At 42.5% G+C, this 13,868-nt stretch overlaps 1 protein-coding gene across 11 annotated transcripts in view; it reads right to left on the bottom strand.

Annotated features, from left to right (window-relative positions):
- CAMTA1 (calmodulin binding transcription activator 1) overlaps positions 1-13,868 on the bottom strand; it is a 323,948-nt gene that overhangs the window by 47,826 nt on the left and 262,254 nt on the right. For all 11 annotated transcript variants that reach the window (XM_038166526.2, XM_038166525.2, XM_038166524.2 and 8 more), the window contains 2 exons: positions 11,109-11,262; positions 1,751-1,891 (listed from right to left, as the gene is read on the bottom strand). In XM_038166526.2, coding sequence (XP_038022454.2) covers positions 1,751-1,891; positions 11,109-11,262 — 295 coding nt within the window. Of the gene's footprint in view, positions 1-1,750; positions 1,892-11,108; positions 11,263-13,868 lie in introns of those variants that run through there.

Genomic DNA, 13,868 nt, shown 5'->3' with positions numbered 1-13,868 from the left:
CATGTGGGTTTGACACTGACTGGTAATCTGGAGGTGACAGATGCTATATTGTGCTCCTGTCCCTGACATCACCCTACTGCCTAGATTGCAACCCTTGTTCTCTTGTCATCATTGTGTCCATTACAGATGCCAATCAAATTATTAAAGAAAAAGTACATTAGCCAGCACAAAGAATGCTTTCCCTCCCATAAGGATGGTGATGTGTTTCTCTTATTCTAAGTGGTCTGTATGCTGACAAATAAACATTTAGTACTTTGAGAGGTCACACAGAGCATGATTAGTGTCAGAGAGGCTGAAGAACGCTTAAGTAAAGGTCACCAGAAGACAACTCTCTGTGGGAGTTCAGCCACTGCCTTTACGAGTCTGGCAGAAGATGAACATCACCTGAGTTTCTAGGAGATCGGAAATCAGCTATGGAAAGTAAACAATTCTCTCTGCATAGGCATCCTAACCACGAACTCTGGTGCAAGGACTGCATTTGTTGTTTAAAGAAGAGCCCAGAAATTTTTGATGTATGTTTCTTTAATTGATTCATTCTTCCTAGAATGAGGTAAGAACATTATTTATTGTACTATACAATGACTAATGAGGAAAAGAAACCTCCTCCTTGTAGCTAATGGCTACAATTATAAATGCCATCTTCTGGGTAACACAAAGTGTTTGCATAGCCACTGTAATTTGCCAAATCTTCTGTTCCTTGCCCTTGAAGGGGAACTTCTCTGTTATGTGTTCAAGATTTGAATCAGGTCATTTAAAGTAGTCCAGGACAGTGCTTTTGAGACTAGATGCAGTATTATATCTCTCTATTCTCCTAGGTATAGAGATGAACAGGACAAGGAAAAGGCTTTCACACTGCAGTCTTTGTGTATGACTGTAAGGAATTGGGAATGCATGTGTCAGTGTGCCGGCTGTTACAAAACAAAGTGATATTGTTATGTTAAAAAACATGCAGCAGACTTAGCAGAAGACAAAACATCAAAGGGAAGCATAAAAGAATTCATGTTCAGATCTTCAAGCCTGGATCAAATACTGAGCTTTAAGGCTTGCATTTTAATCCAAACCCAGGTATTTCAGAGGTCATCATTCTTACTTAAAATCTTGATTGTATAACACAACTGCCCAAAAATGAAGAAGAAAATAAACCCTTTGAAGCATAGACAGCTTTCCTTTACAAAGTTCTCTGAAGACTAATTAATACTAATTAATATATGATATATATTACTTGACCAAAGTAATTGGAAGGGGTGGTTATAAAGTAGATGAGATGAAAAAATGACTCATTTAGCTTTCCACTTGATGCGTAAAGATCTAATACTAAGGATGTTGTTTCTTGATCTCTTCTCACTCAAAACAAAACCATCTTCTTTAACAGGAAAGAAATCTGTGTCTTCATGGTAACTAAGTAAAACCTGTCTTTTTCTAGTGATACCTTGCAATTAACCACCTGAGCCCATTTTCTCCAACAAAGCAGCTGCAGGGCAAGGATTTCAGAGGGTGAGATTGGCAGAACATCAAATTTTGAGGCTCTGGTAACAAAAGCTGAGCATGTAGAAGAGAACAGCTTTCTGAGTAGGTCACATATGGAGGGCATTTATTAGAACTTGCACATTACCAAGTGTTTGCATTCTTTACAGAAATTCCAGTTGCATGATTACTCCATGGTACAGTATTTTTAGCATTTTAGTACTACAAACCCTAATCCAAGTCTGGATTAAGCTGAAAGCATTTTGTACCCTCTCAGTGTACTCACCCAAGGTACCAGTGCAAAGACAGTTGTGTGTCCGAGGCTGTGGTTTGGTCTGGTGACTGTCGAGGATCTGCTGCACAAGCTGTTCCACTGAGAACCCTGAACTGCTGTTTCCATTGCTGCATGTCCACTTAATGCCATGAACTGTGAAGAGAACAGCAAGACTTCTCATCAAAAACTTTCCAGAAAACATCAAAAATCAACCTTTATTATCATCTGCTTATTATCTGTTATTATGTGTAAGTTTTACTTTATACATGCTTCTTGCTTCAGTTCCTCCACTCACATTTATTTTATTATTCTAGGTACATTAATCTGTCACATACGATGTTATGTTTAGTAAGAAACGTTCAAATAGCAATTTTGCAACAATACATTGAAAGTGCTATTAAAATGCACTAAAGTATCTCTGATCTGTAATTACTACTGAGAAACTTTGTACTAAGCTATTTCTGGTTACTTCAGAAATGTTTTGCTCTAGAGGTGAGCTCAGATACACGCTGCCACACACAGAAAGTGTATTTTACAGCAGTATGGTGGAGTTTGCTCCCTACCGTTAATAAATCCAGCGATGAGCACTGTATTATAGTGGGCAAGTCTGGTAGGTGAATCATCTCATGGTTTGTGTATTCATGATGGTTCTCATTAAGTCAGAATCCAGCTATGAGCTGGAAGCTAAGAAGTCACGGACAGCCTTATGGCTGGATGCTTATACCTACCACGTATATTATTTTCAGGTCCTTCCAGCATAACAAAGTTCCATCATGGATCTATTGCAAAAAGCAGCCAGAAGCCAAAGCTTTGGATTCTCTTTAACATGTCTGTAGCATTTACAAATTAGGTCTCCGAACGCTGGGTTTTCTTGGGAACACCCTATTCTCTACTTCGTCTTTTTCATGGTCTTTACATTGTCACATCTGGAAGCTACGGCTATTTTGGGGATGCATTTCTTACTGATCTTCCTGGCTGCATGTTCTTGGCAGTTTGAGGCAGCAATGTAGTTTCAAGTTCATGAAATCCGCATTGAGATGGTGCGCTTAGGAAAGGTCCTTCTCTAGCCTTGCTCTGGCTGATTCAGAAAGACTCCAGCTTCTGTTCATGTGGCATGACTATTTTTTTTTTTTTTTAGTGCTTATACTCCCTCTCTGTATGTTGTGAAGGTTACAAAATAAAAAAAAAAACAACAGTGAAGGGTGATAGACTGAAAAATAAGAATGTCTGGATGCTTAATGCAAATTATTCACTATCTTAGCACATTCAACATGCAGATTTTCTCCCTCCCCCTTTTAAAGAAAAACTCCTGTGAGTAGGTGAGTTGTTAGTAACAAATATCAAATACTATCAAGACAGCTTTTAACATGTCATGCTTGGCTTCCTAACACATAAATGAATCACCAAAAAAGGAGATCTCTAGAGGGAAGAAAGTGCATTATGAAAAAAAGATGAACAAAAAGTAGACGTATACACTCCTCCTGTTTCTTAGTGGCTCAAAAAGTGAGACTGCTGTAGAAGTATGCTGGATTAAATATAGTCCTAATGTAAGGACATGAAGGAAAAAAAGATTAAAACTTAAAGTAAATTCTGGGAAATATTTTAATTCTAATTTCTCTTCAGATTGCTTAGGAGATTTATTTACTTATACCTTTCCTTATAATTTAGATGAAAGCTGTGAAGCACTCCAACACTTTCCTTTCTACCATGAATTGGTCTAAAAGCTGCTGCATTATAGCAGCAAAATATTCCTTGCCATGCACCCTCTGCACAGTGCCTGTAGAACGAAGGCAGTGGAACCAGGGAAAATTACTGGTATTTCACTGGGTATTTAAAGAAGAGATGTGAGGCTGGAAGAAGGTCCACAATTCATGTTGCTAATACTGCTCCTAGCAGAACTACCTCCAACTTTGTTCTGTGAGAACTGGCTCACACCTTCCCTTGATTTCCTCCCTTCTGAAGAGAATCAAAATAACCTCCCTGTATTGATTCAGTGGCTCCCCATTCATTAACACTGTCAGGACCTTCTCAACGATCATTAGCAAAGGATTAAAAAGTTATCTAGATTACCAGCAAGAAGTCAGCTCAAAAGCCAAAGAAAGCTTACAGGTAGAAAAATATGATTGCCCAGGTTTCTTATGGTATCCTGGCTGTTTTTGACTTCTTCCACTGCTGTTGGTGCTCAGTCCTCCCCAGTAACCAGATCTACAATCCTTGTTTCACTCTTAGCCATTCTTTAAAGAGAAGTCTTTCTTCCAGAATGAAACCTTTCCTAGAAAGTTTGCTCAGATGCAACTGCAACCTGATAATTTAATAGCAAATGGGAAGTACATGTGGTTGAATTATGCTTAGAGAGAACCAGTGGGACATTACTCTTCTGAAGCTCAAAATGAAACGTCCACAAATTTTATTTACAACTAACAGCATTTTTATGCACAGCCACCTGAAGTTCACGACTACTCACACATGAAAGAACAGTGCTGAACCAAACTCCCTTACACTGTTCTCATAAGCTATCTGTGACACTCACCTATAATAAAAAGTAGATCACATTATGAGTTCTTGCCTTTGACAATGTTAATCAGGACAAAGATACTATCACTGGGCCATTCCCTTCTGCAATACTCAAAATTTCTGATCTGATTTGCTAAATGGCCCCATTATTGAGTTCCAGAATTGCATGTAGCATAATAAAAGTGTAAAGGTGCTTGTTCCTGACTGTATTTCAATTTAGTACCTAAAGCTCAATTGGCAGGGACAGAACGAAGAGTCCTACGCTTACTGCAGCTCAGAGGAAGTGAAAACAGCTGTAACTACAGGTCAGGTACGTCACTGCTGGCCAGACTTTGTTTCTATTAGCAGCCAGTTACCTTCTCTGTCTGCTTCTCAGGTATACAGTTCAAGGGCATCCTTCACAGAATGCCAGGGTTGCATTTGGAAGGGAAATAAGCGTGGTATTACACTTCGCTCTGCACCCTGAAGGAGAGCAATTTGATGCGGGGAAATTGAGTCAAGACAGTTTAGATCTTTTTGACTGTCACGAATGGCAGCAGATGTTTTAACACGCACTGCTCACAGAGCCAACAGGCTACAGAGCATGCAAACCTCACCTAAGTTACACGTCTCCCGCTTCTTTCCCAGGACTCTCTTTAAAACATGTTTTACATGAAACTTTTCCCCACAGCAAAGCACAGCCTGCCAGGAGCCCCAGGCTCCTGCTGTTAAAAAAAAACAAACAGCAAAAAGCTGCGTGGTTCAGGAAGGCCAGACGGCTGGTACTGACAGAGATGCCCTTGCATCTCTTCTCACAGCCACCGCGTGCTTACTGCCCATCATTATTATCCTCTGCCCTGCCTTCTGTCCAACAATCTGAACAGTTAATCAACGTGAACTATTTCTGTGTGCTCCTTTCTGCTGCCGAGCCCCAGCACTCACAGGGCGCTCACCGGCCAGCGAGGGCCGTGCCTCCGAGCCATTGACGGCACCACAGGCAGGACCACCGCGGCCGCCATGAGCCTCATGATAGCAGAGCGAGCGTCTGAGGGTTTTAAAAGCCTCTTCTGACTACGAACGAGAAGCCCAGCACGCCGGCGGGGCCGCTGACGGCTCGGCTGAACCCTGCTCCGGGCCGGGCCTGGCGGGGCCTGGCGGGAGGCGGCGGCCGCCAGGTGGCAGCAGCCGACCAGGAACCGGCAGCGGCGGGCGGAGGCCGGGGCGGCCCCGGGCCCCGCTGAGGCGCAGGAGCAGGAGCAGGGAGGGGGGTGCGAGCTCCCGTTGATCTGCTCCAACTTTGAAGTTCCTTTTCGCGTGATTCTCAGTGACGAACGCCTACCTGCCCCCTTCCAGATCTTGGGTGAAAATGCCAGGAAATGAGGACAGCCACCTTAGAAGGTGCCAAGTCCCTGGCCAAGTATTGACTCTGAGCGTTACTACAACTGAAGGGTACGAGGAGAGGAAAAAACAAAACACCAAGGAAGAATGGAAAAGGAGGACAGTGTGCTCATGACTTCTTCAGAGATGTATTCTGTAATTACCAGAGATGGTTCTGTAATTACCATATCTGGTTTAATAAGCCAATTTTAGGGGCACAGGAAATTTGGTTTAGTTTTCCTCAAGCTAATTCTTCGTTACCCTTAACAGTGAAGTTCATACTGGATTACTATTAACACTCGATTTCACAGATCAGGATTGTTTCACTGTGCTATCTCTAAACGGTGGTTGAAAGACTGCCCAAGGCAACAGGTGAAAAATGGTCGCTAATTGTGTTCTTTCTGCAAAGCGGAATGTCCTACAGCAGGGAAAATCATCTCTTATGGAGAACGTCTTTCCTTCAGGGGTGGCCCCCATGGATACGCTACTCTGGGGACATGACGACCACCCGTGATGGAACCAAATTGCTCCCAGCACTGAATATCAGTATTCATAGTAGCCAGTGGGATACGAGAACCAATCTAGCAATTACTGTATTCTCTTTTTAATAAAGTCAATTATAGTAACATGTAAATACTATTCAAAGAAAGCTGGACATCTAATATACTAAAGCCAAGCTCTTTTAAAGAATCTGTGCTTCTTTTTATGTGGTGGTCAGCTGAAACAGCTGGCAAGCTTCAGCTTCCATTGAAGATCACTTTGTAGCTCTGACAAACAGATTTGGGAATGGTAAAAATCAACCTATATAGCATTTGTGTACAAGTCGTCTTTTAAGATTAAGTATAAAAAACCTTAAACAATTACTGAATATAAATTTAAGTTAAAAAAAACACAAAAACACAAAAAAAGAACAACAACAACAAAACAAAACAACAAAAACCCGACAACTCAATTCTTCAAATTGAGCTGACTACTACTATTTAAACTTCCTATTGGGCTACAAGTGTTTAATGCCCTCTCCAGTGGCAACAACACAGGTATGCAGTTTCCAAGTATCAGAGAATTAAAAAAAAAAAAGGTTTAAAAAAGTGTTTTTTTGTTTGTTTGTTTTTCAGAAACAAAGATATCTCTTAACTATAGTGGACCTGAAAGAAGGATTGCAATGTAGCACCAGCTGTAAGCCTATAACTCCTATTTTGCCAGCTGAAGGATGAGAATGCCAGAAGAGGATGACTTGGAGAAACCCCCAACATGAGCTGGCCGACAATTTGCTGATCATATGGAGTTTATATACAGAATTCTGCTGTGTTTGACTCTGCCACTGCATTCTGCTTTACCACCAGATGCCTCAAAGGACATCTGCTAATCTGTTCAGAGAGATCTCAAAGCAAGACTATGATGGGACATAAGAGAGGAAAAAAAAAAAGAAAGCAATGCCAAATTGAGATCCATTCTTCATATCAGGCACACTGCAATGACTTACAGGTGTCTCTGACAAAGTTTCAACAGAATTTTCATGTATTATCAACTACTCATTTTGCACAAATGTCCTGAAAGGTTGCATTCATTCAGAAGCAACACACAATGACCCTTCTGATTCAGATGATCAGTTAGGACACTGCTGTCAGTAAGGTTGCTGCAGGTCTGCAAACAGCATCAGACTGTTTTCAGTGGATGCCTTCTAGGACCTTCCTGTGCTCCCTGAACATGCTTATACCTCTAAGACAAGGCGCCCCACCTGGCTTTGAAGGAGAGAGGAATCATTCTGACAGAGGTCGTGAATAGCATAACCATTCCTTCCGGGCTCATCAGCTTCAGTCTCAAGGACTGCAGTTTGGCAAAGTGGTGCTGTCTCCCAGGAGCTGGTTTGGCCACAGTGAGTCACTGAAATTGACATTTGACAAGCCAGCAGTGATAGTCCAGACAGGACAATCAGGAGATCGTGTATGTCATAGTGTAAAGGCAAACGACAAACATATCAGAACTAAATCAAAAATTCAAAGCAAAAAAAACTGAAGGCAGGCTATTTCATTGTTTACAGTCTCCACTCAGTAATTCCACTAAAGAAATCAGTTGGAGATGTTGAAAAAAACACAAATCTTCAGAGCATCTGCAGTGAGTACTTTCCGTTTCGTGGATGTTCAGATGTGTTCATTTCAGTCTCCTAATTAGCTCACAGTTAAAACAAGTTAATGGTGTTTCCATAATGCTCTCAGACCTGTCTGACCACCCTGCGAGGGTATTTTTTCATCCATAACCACCTGTGCAAAATAGCTGAAAGCCATCCCTGAAGCCAGCTAAGAAGCTCAGGGTTTGCAGACATCTTATTTAAGACCACAACAGGAGGACTCACCCCTGGGCAGCCCATACCTCAGCACACTGCTATGATCATGGAAGAGACATAGTCTGGTACCAGGAGCTTGTGCCTGTCCCAGATGCACGTTGAAAACTCGCTGAAGCGTGGACTGACTTTAGGATGATGCAACAAGAAAGGAAGATGGAGCCAAGTGACTTATGAATGCAAGAAATGTGAGCAAACCCAGTCAAGCTCTCTCAGTGCTTTAGAAAAAACAGTTCAATGTACTTGTTTGGCTTGCACTCTTACACCAATCCCCCTCTCACTGAAGCCACCTGTCACATCACTTGCAGTTCTCCAGACACACACAGCCAAGGGAACATGCTCCCAGGCTCTGGCTGCCACACCATGGACTCGCCACAATCCTTCATTTGGATATAAAAGCTTTAAAATCTGACAGAGGTCAAGAGCTTTAATATCTCACTTGGGTCCAGGCTGAGCAGGACCAGAATGAACAGACCTTGCTTTCAGCAAGTCTTCAGAAAAACCTCCCACTTGTTATAAAACCAGCCTATATTACTGGGCAGTCCCTTTCCCACTTTAAGAACTTTTCCCCTTTCCAAAATAGCAACTGAATGCTGTTACTAACCTTTGACCAGGAAGAAGCATTGTCCCTAAAGATAGAAGTAGTATCAGCTTCTCCTCCTAGTTCTGCAAGACATCAATTGTCTGAAACATGATGTAAAAATCTCCCTGCAGATACAGCATTCACCCCCAGACCTCCATGCAGACCGTGACTATATCATTACTAACTTGTCCTGAATGTGAAAGGCTTATGAAAAATGGCAAGCAAGAAAATGAACCAATAAAATCCTCACACAGCTCCGAAGTCCAGAGGAATAAAACTAGATGAACAACAACATGGAACATGTAGAAAGGTGAGATGCACACTTCACCAGTGACTATGTACAACATTTTTATCAAGTCACTGACAAATCTGCTTTAGGGCAGAGAAATTTGAAAACATCAGGCAATCAAACTGAAGTCTTTGAAAGAATGATTAATCTGAAAATATGATGAAACTGATGTGCTTGGCTCTGGACTTTCAAAGCACACCCAATACTGGAAACAAATCTGATGGCGTCTTGGCGAGCAGTGCCCCTCTGTGTTTCCTGAACACCATTATGTGTCCTCTTTCTTCTCTAAGTCTGATCAAAATGTAATGCTTTTATAGTAGCTACATTTCTAAGGATGTGCTTCCCAGGATCTGTATCCATAAACAGAGATGTGTACTTGCATACATACTCTGAATAATTGTGCAGAATTTCACTCTTCCCTCTTGAGACATAAAAAAGCCAAGTATTATTAAATTTACAGCTAGTTCGTTGTAGTTTTCACATAATTTTCTTGATGCACTGCAGTTGTTTTTTTTAAACAACCAACCAACCAAAAAAAAAAAAACCAACAGGCTGCCACTTCCTCTTCTGTTTATTGTTAAGGCCCTTGTTCAGTCTCAGCTACAACTTCAACATCTTGGATTTCTGTCTAAGTTTATTGGTCCCAGGGCAACATTCTGTTTAGCAAATTGTTGTTTTTTTTTGTTTTTTTTTTTTTTTTTCCCCTCTTGTTTTCTCTCCTTCAGTTTTGCATGGAAAAGGAATAAATTGGGGAGCAAAAAAGTGGGGGTATTGTTTATATGAGGAAATTACCACGCTTCTGCCTCTTGGGCAGCTAAAGAGAAAGCAGAAGCTGTCTGTTAGATGACTGCCACTTACAGCAGTGCTGCTGACTTGGGAAGGGCTCACTGGCTGCTGACTTCCCGCAGGTCTCCACCTTGCCACCGCTTTTTGCGGGCAGTGAAGAAGTGATGTGAAGCTCTGCCATGGACACCTGGAGTTTGGCTGCACTCCTCCCCACACCAGTACCAGAACAGCCTGCAGAGCTTGGGAAGTAACAAAGGAGCAATGCAGAACTAATAATGCTATGGTCAGTGTGAGACTTATCTTTCACTGATGGCCAAGACCCATCAGAATATACTTCACGATTGTGACCTCTGGTTACTGAGAGCTGAGCACAGAACCAGCATCTGACTGGGGAAGGGGCGAGGCAGAAAAGCAGACCCGGTGTTTGTTGATTCAGATGTAAGCACCTAGATTTGGTATTGTGTCTCCTGCAATCAATTTTGTTTTCTTACAGACCCACAATATGCTTAATCGCTCTTTCATTGCAGGTCTCTGTCCAGTTTGGGCATATTCTCCAGGGGAAGATATACAATATAACCGATATTTAAGAAAATATACTTCAAGGTGGATGCAGAGAGCTCCACAGAGCTGCCTGCCTCCAGGACCAACTTCCTGATCACTCTGCACACCTAAGCAGCCTTCTCTTCACACTGCAAAGTTTAGAACAGTAGTAATGATACCCACCCTTCCACCACATCCACTGTTTTTTCAGACACGACTAGGGAAAACGCCGGAGTTCCTGAACTGGACTTCCAAGAACAAACTGGAGTTTCAAGTCAAATCGACCAGGGGAACTGGATAGTAGATAATGAGATAAGCTTATCATGGAGGTGACTGCACTCAAGTTCAGGGAATGGCATCACCAAGCAATCCAACTCCACTATTTTGCTGTGCAGACAATGGACAGGATGCAGGTTTTTTTTTATTTTAATAGAAATTTTGCTTTGACAGTTGGCACTTGAAAGGCATTTCACAGCAGGTGTGTCTTGCTGATAAAAAGATACTCAGCTCCACAGAGCCCTTCTATAAACAACAGCAACCAATTCTGACCTGACATAGAACAACACAAACATAGAGGGGCCTTCAGGGAAACCTACCTGCCAATACTGTAATAAAGGCTCTTTGTAAGTGAGTAGGTGCCTAGAAATGTCACTTGAAAAATATAAGACCATAGGTATGCTTTTTCCCCAGCACAGTGTGTGCTGAGGGGAACTTAACATAATCCTTTTTGCAACAGTCTGGGCAGCTTTCATACTATGTAAATGGCTTCTCGTAAAAACTAAGTGGAAAGAGCTGATGGCTCATACATGCGTAGAATACATCAGGAAGAAAGATGTGCATGCAGATACATGTTGAGTTTGATGGTGACAAGTGACTATTTAAGAGGGAGGGTCAGTGGCCAGGAGAGACATCATACTCTAAATTAACCCTTCATAGAGCAAAAAAGCCTCCAGATACTCACACATCGGTTTGAGCTGTCCAATTAGTTCTTCTTTTGTCCATTTTGCCCATTCTTTCTTGTCTGTATTTATTGAGCACAAGATAGGGCCGCATGGTTTCCCACAGTCCTCGATGGCTGGTACATTCAGGTAGTGCACCAACACGATGTCTGGGTTCTACAGGGAGAACAGAGAACAAACATTATGTAGTTGGACCTGTCCCTGACTCAGTGCTCTCTGTATTTGTCTTCCTAAGTAAAATTACAACAGAAAGCATCGTAGTTAGACCCCACGATATACCAACTTTCCCTGAGATCGAGCTGTTCTTTCGGTGATGTGGCAAAAGGCAAGATACGACACTGCACACAGCTTCCTCCTCCAGTGCCCTTTGCTGAGAAGTCTCCCTGTTCCCTTTGCTCAGTGGGAATGTTTTTTTCAACCCACACAACAAAGAATACTTGCAAGAGGTCTGCAAATATCTGTTGCAACAAACACCAGGTCACTTGCTTCAGTTTAGGGGATCTGTGATCTGTTGGATCAAATGCTTTTATCAGCTCTGGTCCACGTCAGACTATTTCAAATACGTGGAAGTTCACCTGAAAGCATCAATGATAGTCATGCTTTCAGTACAGCTGCAGAAAGAGGGAGGGAAGAACCAAAGAAGCTAGCAGTACTGCAGGAGTGTCCCCAAGGACAGGTTCCTCTCAGACAAGCCTGTAATTTCTTGTCTTTTGAAGATCTTGCAGATTTGTGATGAAAACAGCAAGCTGCAGAAGGTTGGGACTGGAAGAGACGGTGTCCTTTGCAGCACTGCTGAAAAAAAAATAAATCTGGAACAACTGCAAGGCAGTCACTCCTGCAGGGTTGTTCAGTGCACTACTCTCTTTCCCAACGCACCTTCTTACGAGAGCTGAGGGAAAGAAAAGAAATGCAACACTGCTTTGACGCACTGCAGCGTCGTCCCACTGACACAGACATTTCAAGTAGGGAGCTTAGCAGTGTGTTACCACCGTGTGAGTAAATGAATCATCTTAACAACAGCAACCAAAACAACTCAGCTAGTTTCCCAACAGCATCCCTGGGATATTGTACGATAGATAACAAGAAGATTGAGAAGTTGATTTCTTTCCCTTAAGTCATTTACTCCTAACTCCACAAACTTTAATGACTGCTTTGGAATTATTTATAAAAATAAATAGGATAATGGTGTAATTAAAACTCTAATGTTTCATTAATGTTGTTATAGCCCCATTCTGAGTGGGAGAGGGAATACAATCCATCATTTGTTTGCAAAGGGTGTGCTAATGGGAGTAGTTGCTTATGAAACCCACAGAGAAGTAGAGCAATATGTAGACACTTGCACCAAGGAAAATATTAGAGCAGCAAAACTGCCCCATAAATGCAACCAGTGGGAGGTAGCTTCTGATGGGTGAAATGAGAGAAGCCAGGCACGGTGCATCTTGCAGCTGCGCCTGAAGCACTCCCAGAGCAGGATCTTGCTGTCTGCTGGCTTCCCTGCCCACATGTGCCCCTGCACACGCAACCTGTCTGCCACTGTGCCCAGGGAGCGTCCTGCACATCCCAGAGCAGAAGGCAGCTGGCTACGTCTCCCAGCTCCCCGAGACCTGCTGAGATGCTGCTGGCAGCTGAAGGACCATCCCTTCATCCAGTGCTGGTGCGCAGCCAGCATTGCAGCACATCAGCCCTACAGAGTATGCTCACCCGCTGTCTGCACCCCTGTGCATCCTGGCACCAAGCAGAGCTCCACTAATCATACCGCCCCTCACCATTTGGAGGAGAAGCTCTCATTTTAGATAGGAAGAAATGGAGAACACAGTGAAACTTTCATTTTTTCCCCCCTCTATTGATGAAAATTGTAAGTAGGAGATTTTCAGCAAAGCCTCTCTTAATTACAGTATGACGTTCTCGAAGCCTGTGTTCAAAGAGTTGTATTGCACAGGGAAGAAGCAAGGAAAACTAGTAAGGAAGTGTTAACAACTTATTTTGGAGTCATTTTGCAAAGTGCTAAAGCAAAGAAAATTATCAGCTCTTCCATTCCTGACATTCTCCTTGAGACAAACCATTGGAACTTTCACATTCAATTTTCACGCATGTAAAGCCTTCCATTTCACAGGGCACATCGTTTCTGTCCCAGATGAGAGACAGACACAGAAGGGTACATAAAGCACTACACCCTATCTTTGCAGAGTGCTGCAAGGTTCACCCTTTCCACACCACAGCACACATCCTCAAGCAACTGTGCAAAACCAAGCTACGTTTTTTCTTTCAGCCTTCCAGCTTCCAAGGAATTTTGGCCTGTTTAACTCACTGAAGACAATGGAGGTCACAACAAGGCACTGAGAGCAGGACAGGGGTGGGCTTGTTGATTTGTTCTGGCCTGGTGGGAGCAGGAGGTAGGGCAGCACATCCCTGTTGGGACACACAGTGAAATGGCCAAGCCACTTGCAAAAACAAGCAGATGGAGCTGCTCGGGAATGGGGAGGTGATGAAGGAAGTTTTAAAACATTACTGTCCTCATGTATAATTCAGAAAAGATTTGGATAATAAAAATGATTACCTACATACCCAAATAGTCTCCATCAGCTAATTTAACTCAATTAGTGATTTAGATGATGAAGTAATAAAAAGTAATATGCTTCAGAGATTTTGTGTAAAGACACCTCTTGCTCTTGCAGAAGTTTCACAGAAGAAAGCAAGGACACACTGCTGCTGACAGGCAACACAGCAATTCTGCATGTGCTTCTTGCTTTATTGCAGATAAG

Source organism: Anas platyrhynchos, chromosome 22 (assembly GCF_047663525.1).
Source record: "Anas platyrhynchos isolate ZD024472 breed Pekin duck chromosome 22, IASCAAS_PekinDuck_T2T, whole genome shotgun sequence".
Taxonomy (NCBI): domain Eukaryota; kingdom Metazoa; phylum Chordata; class Aves; order Anseriformes; family Anatidae; genus Anas; species Anas platyrhynchos.
This window is presented reverse-complemented; position numbering and strand designations above follow the sequence as displayed.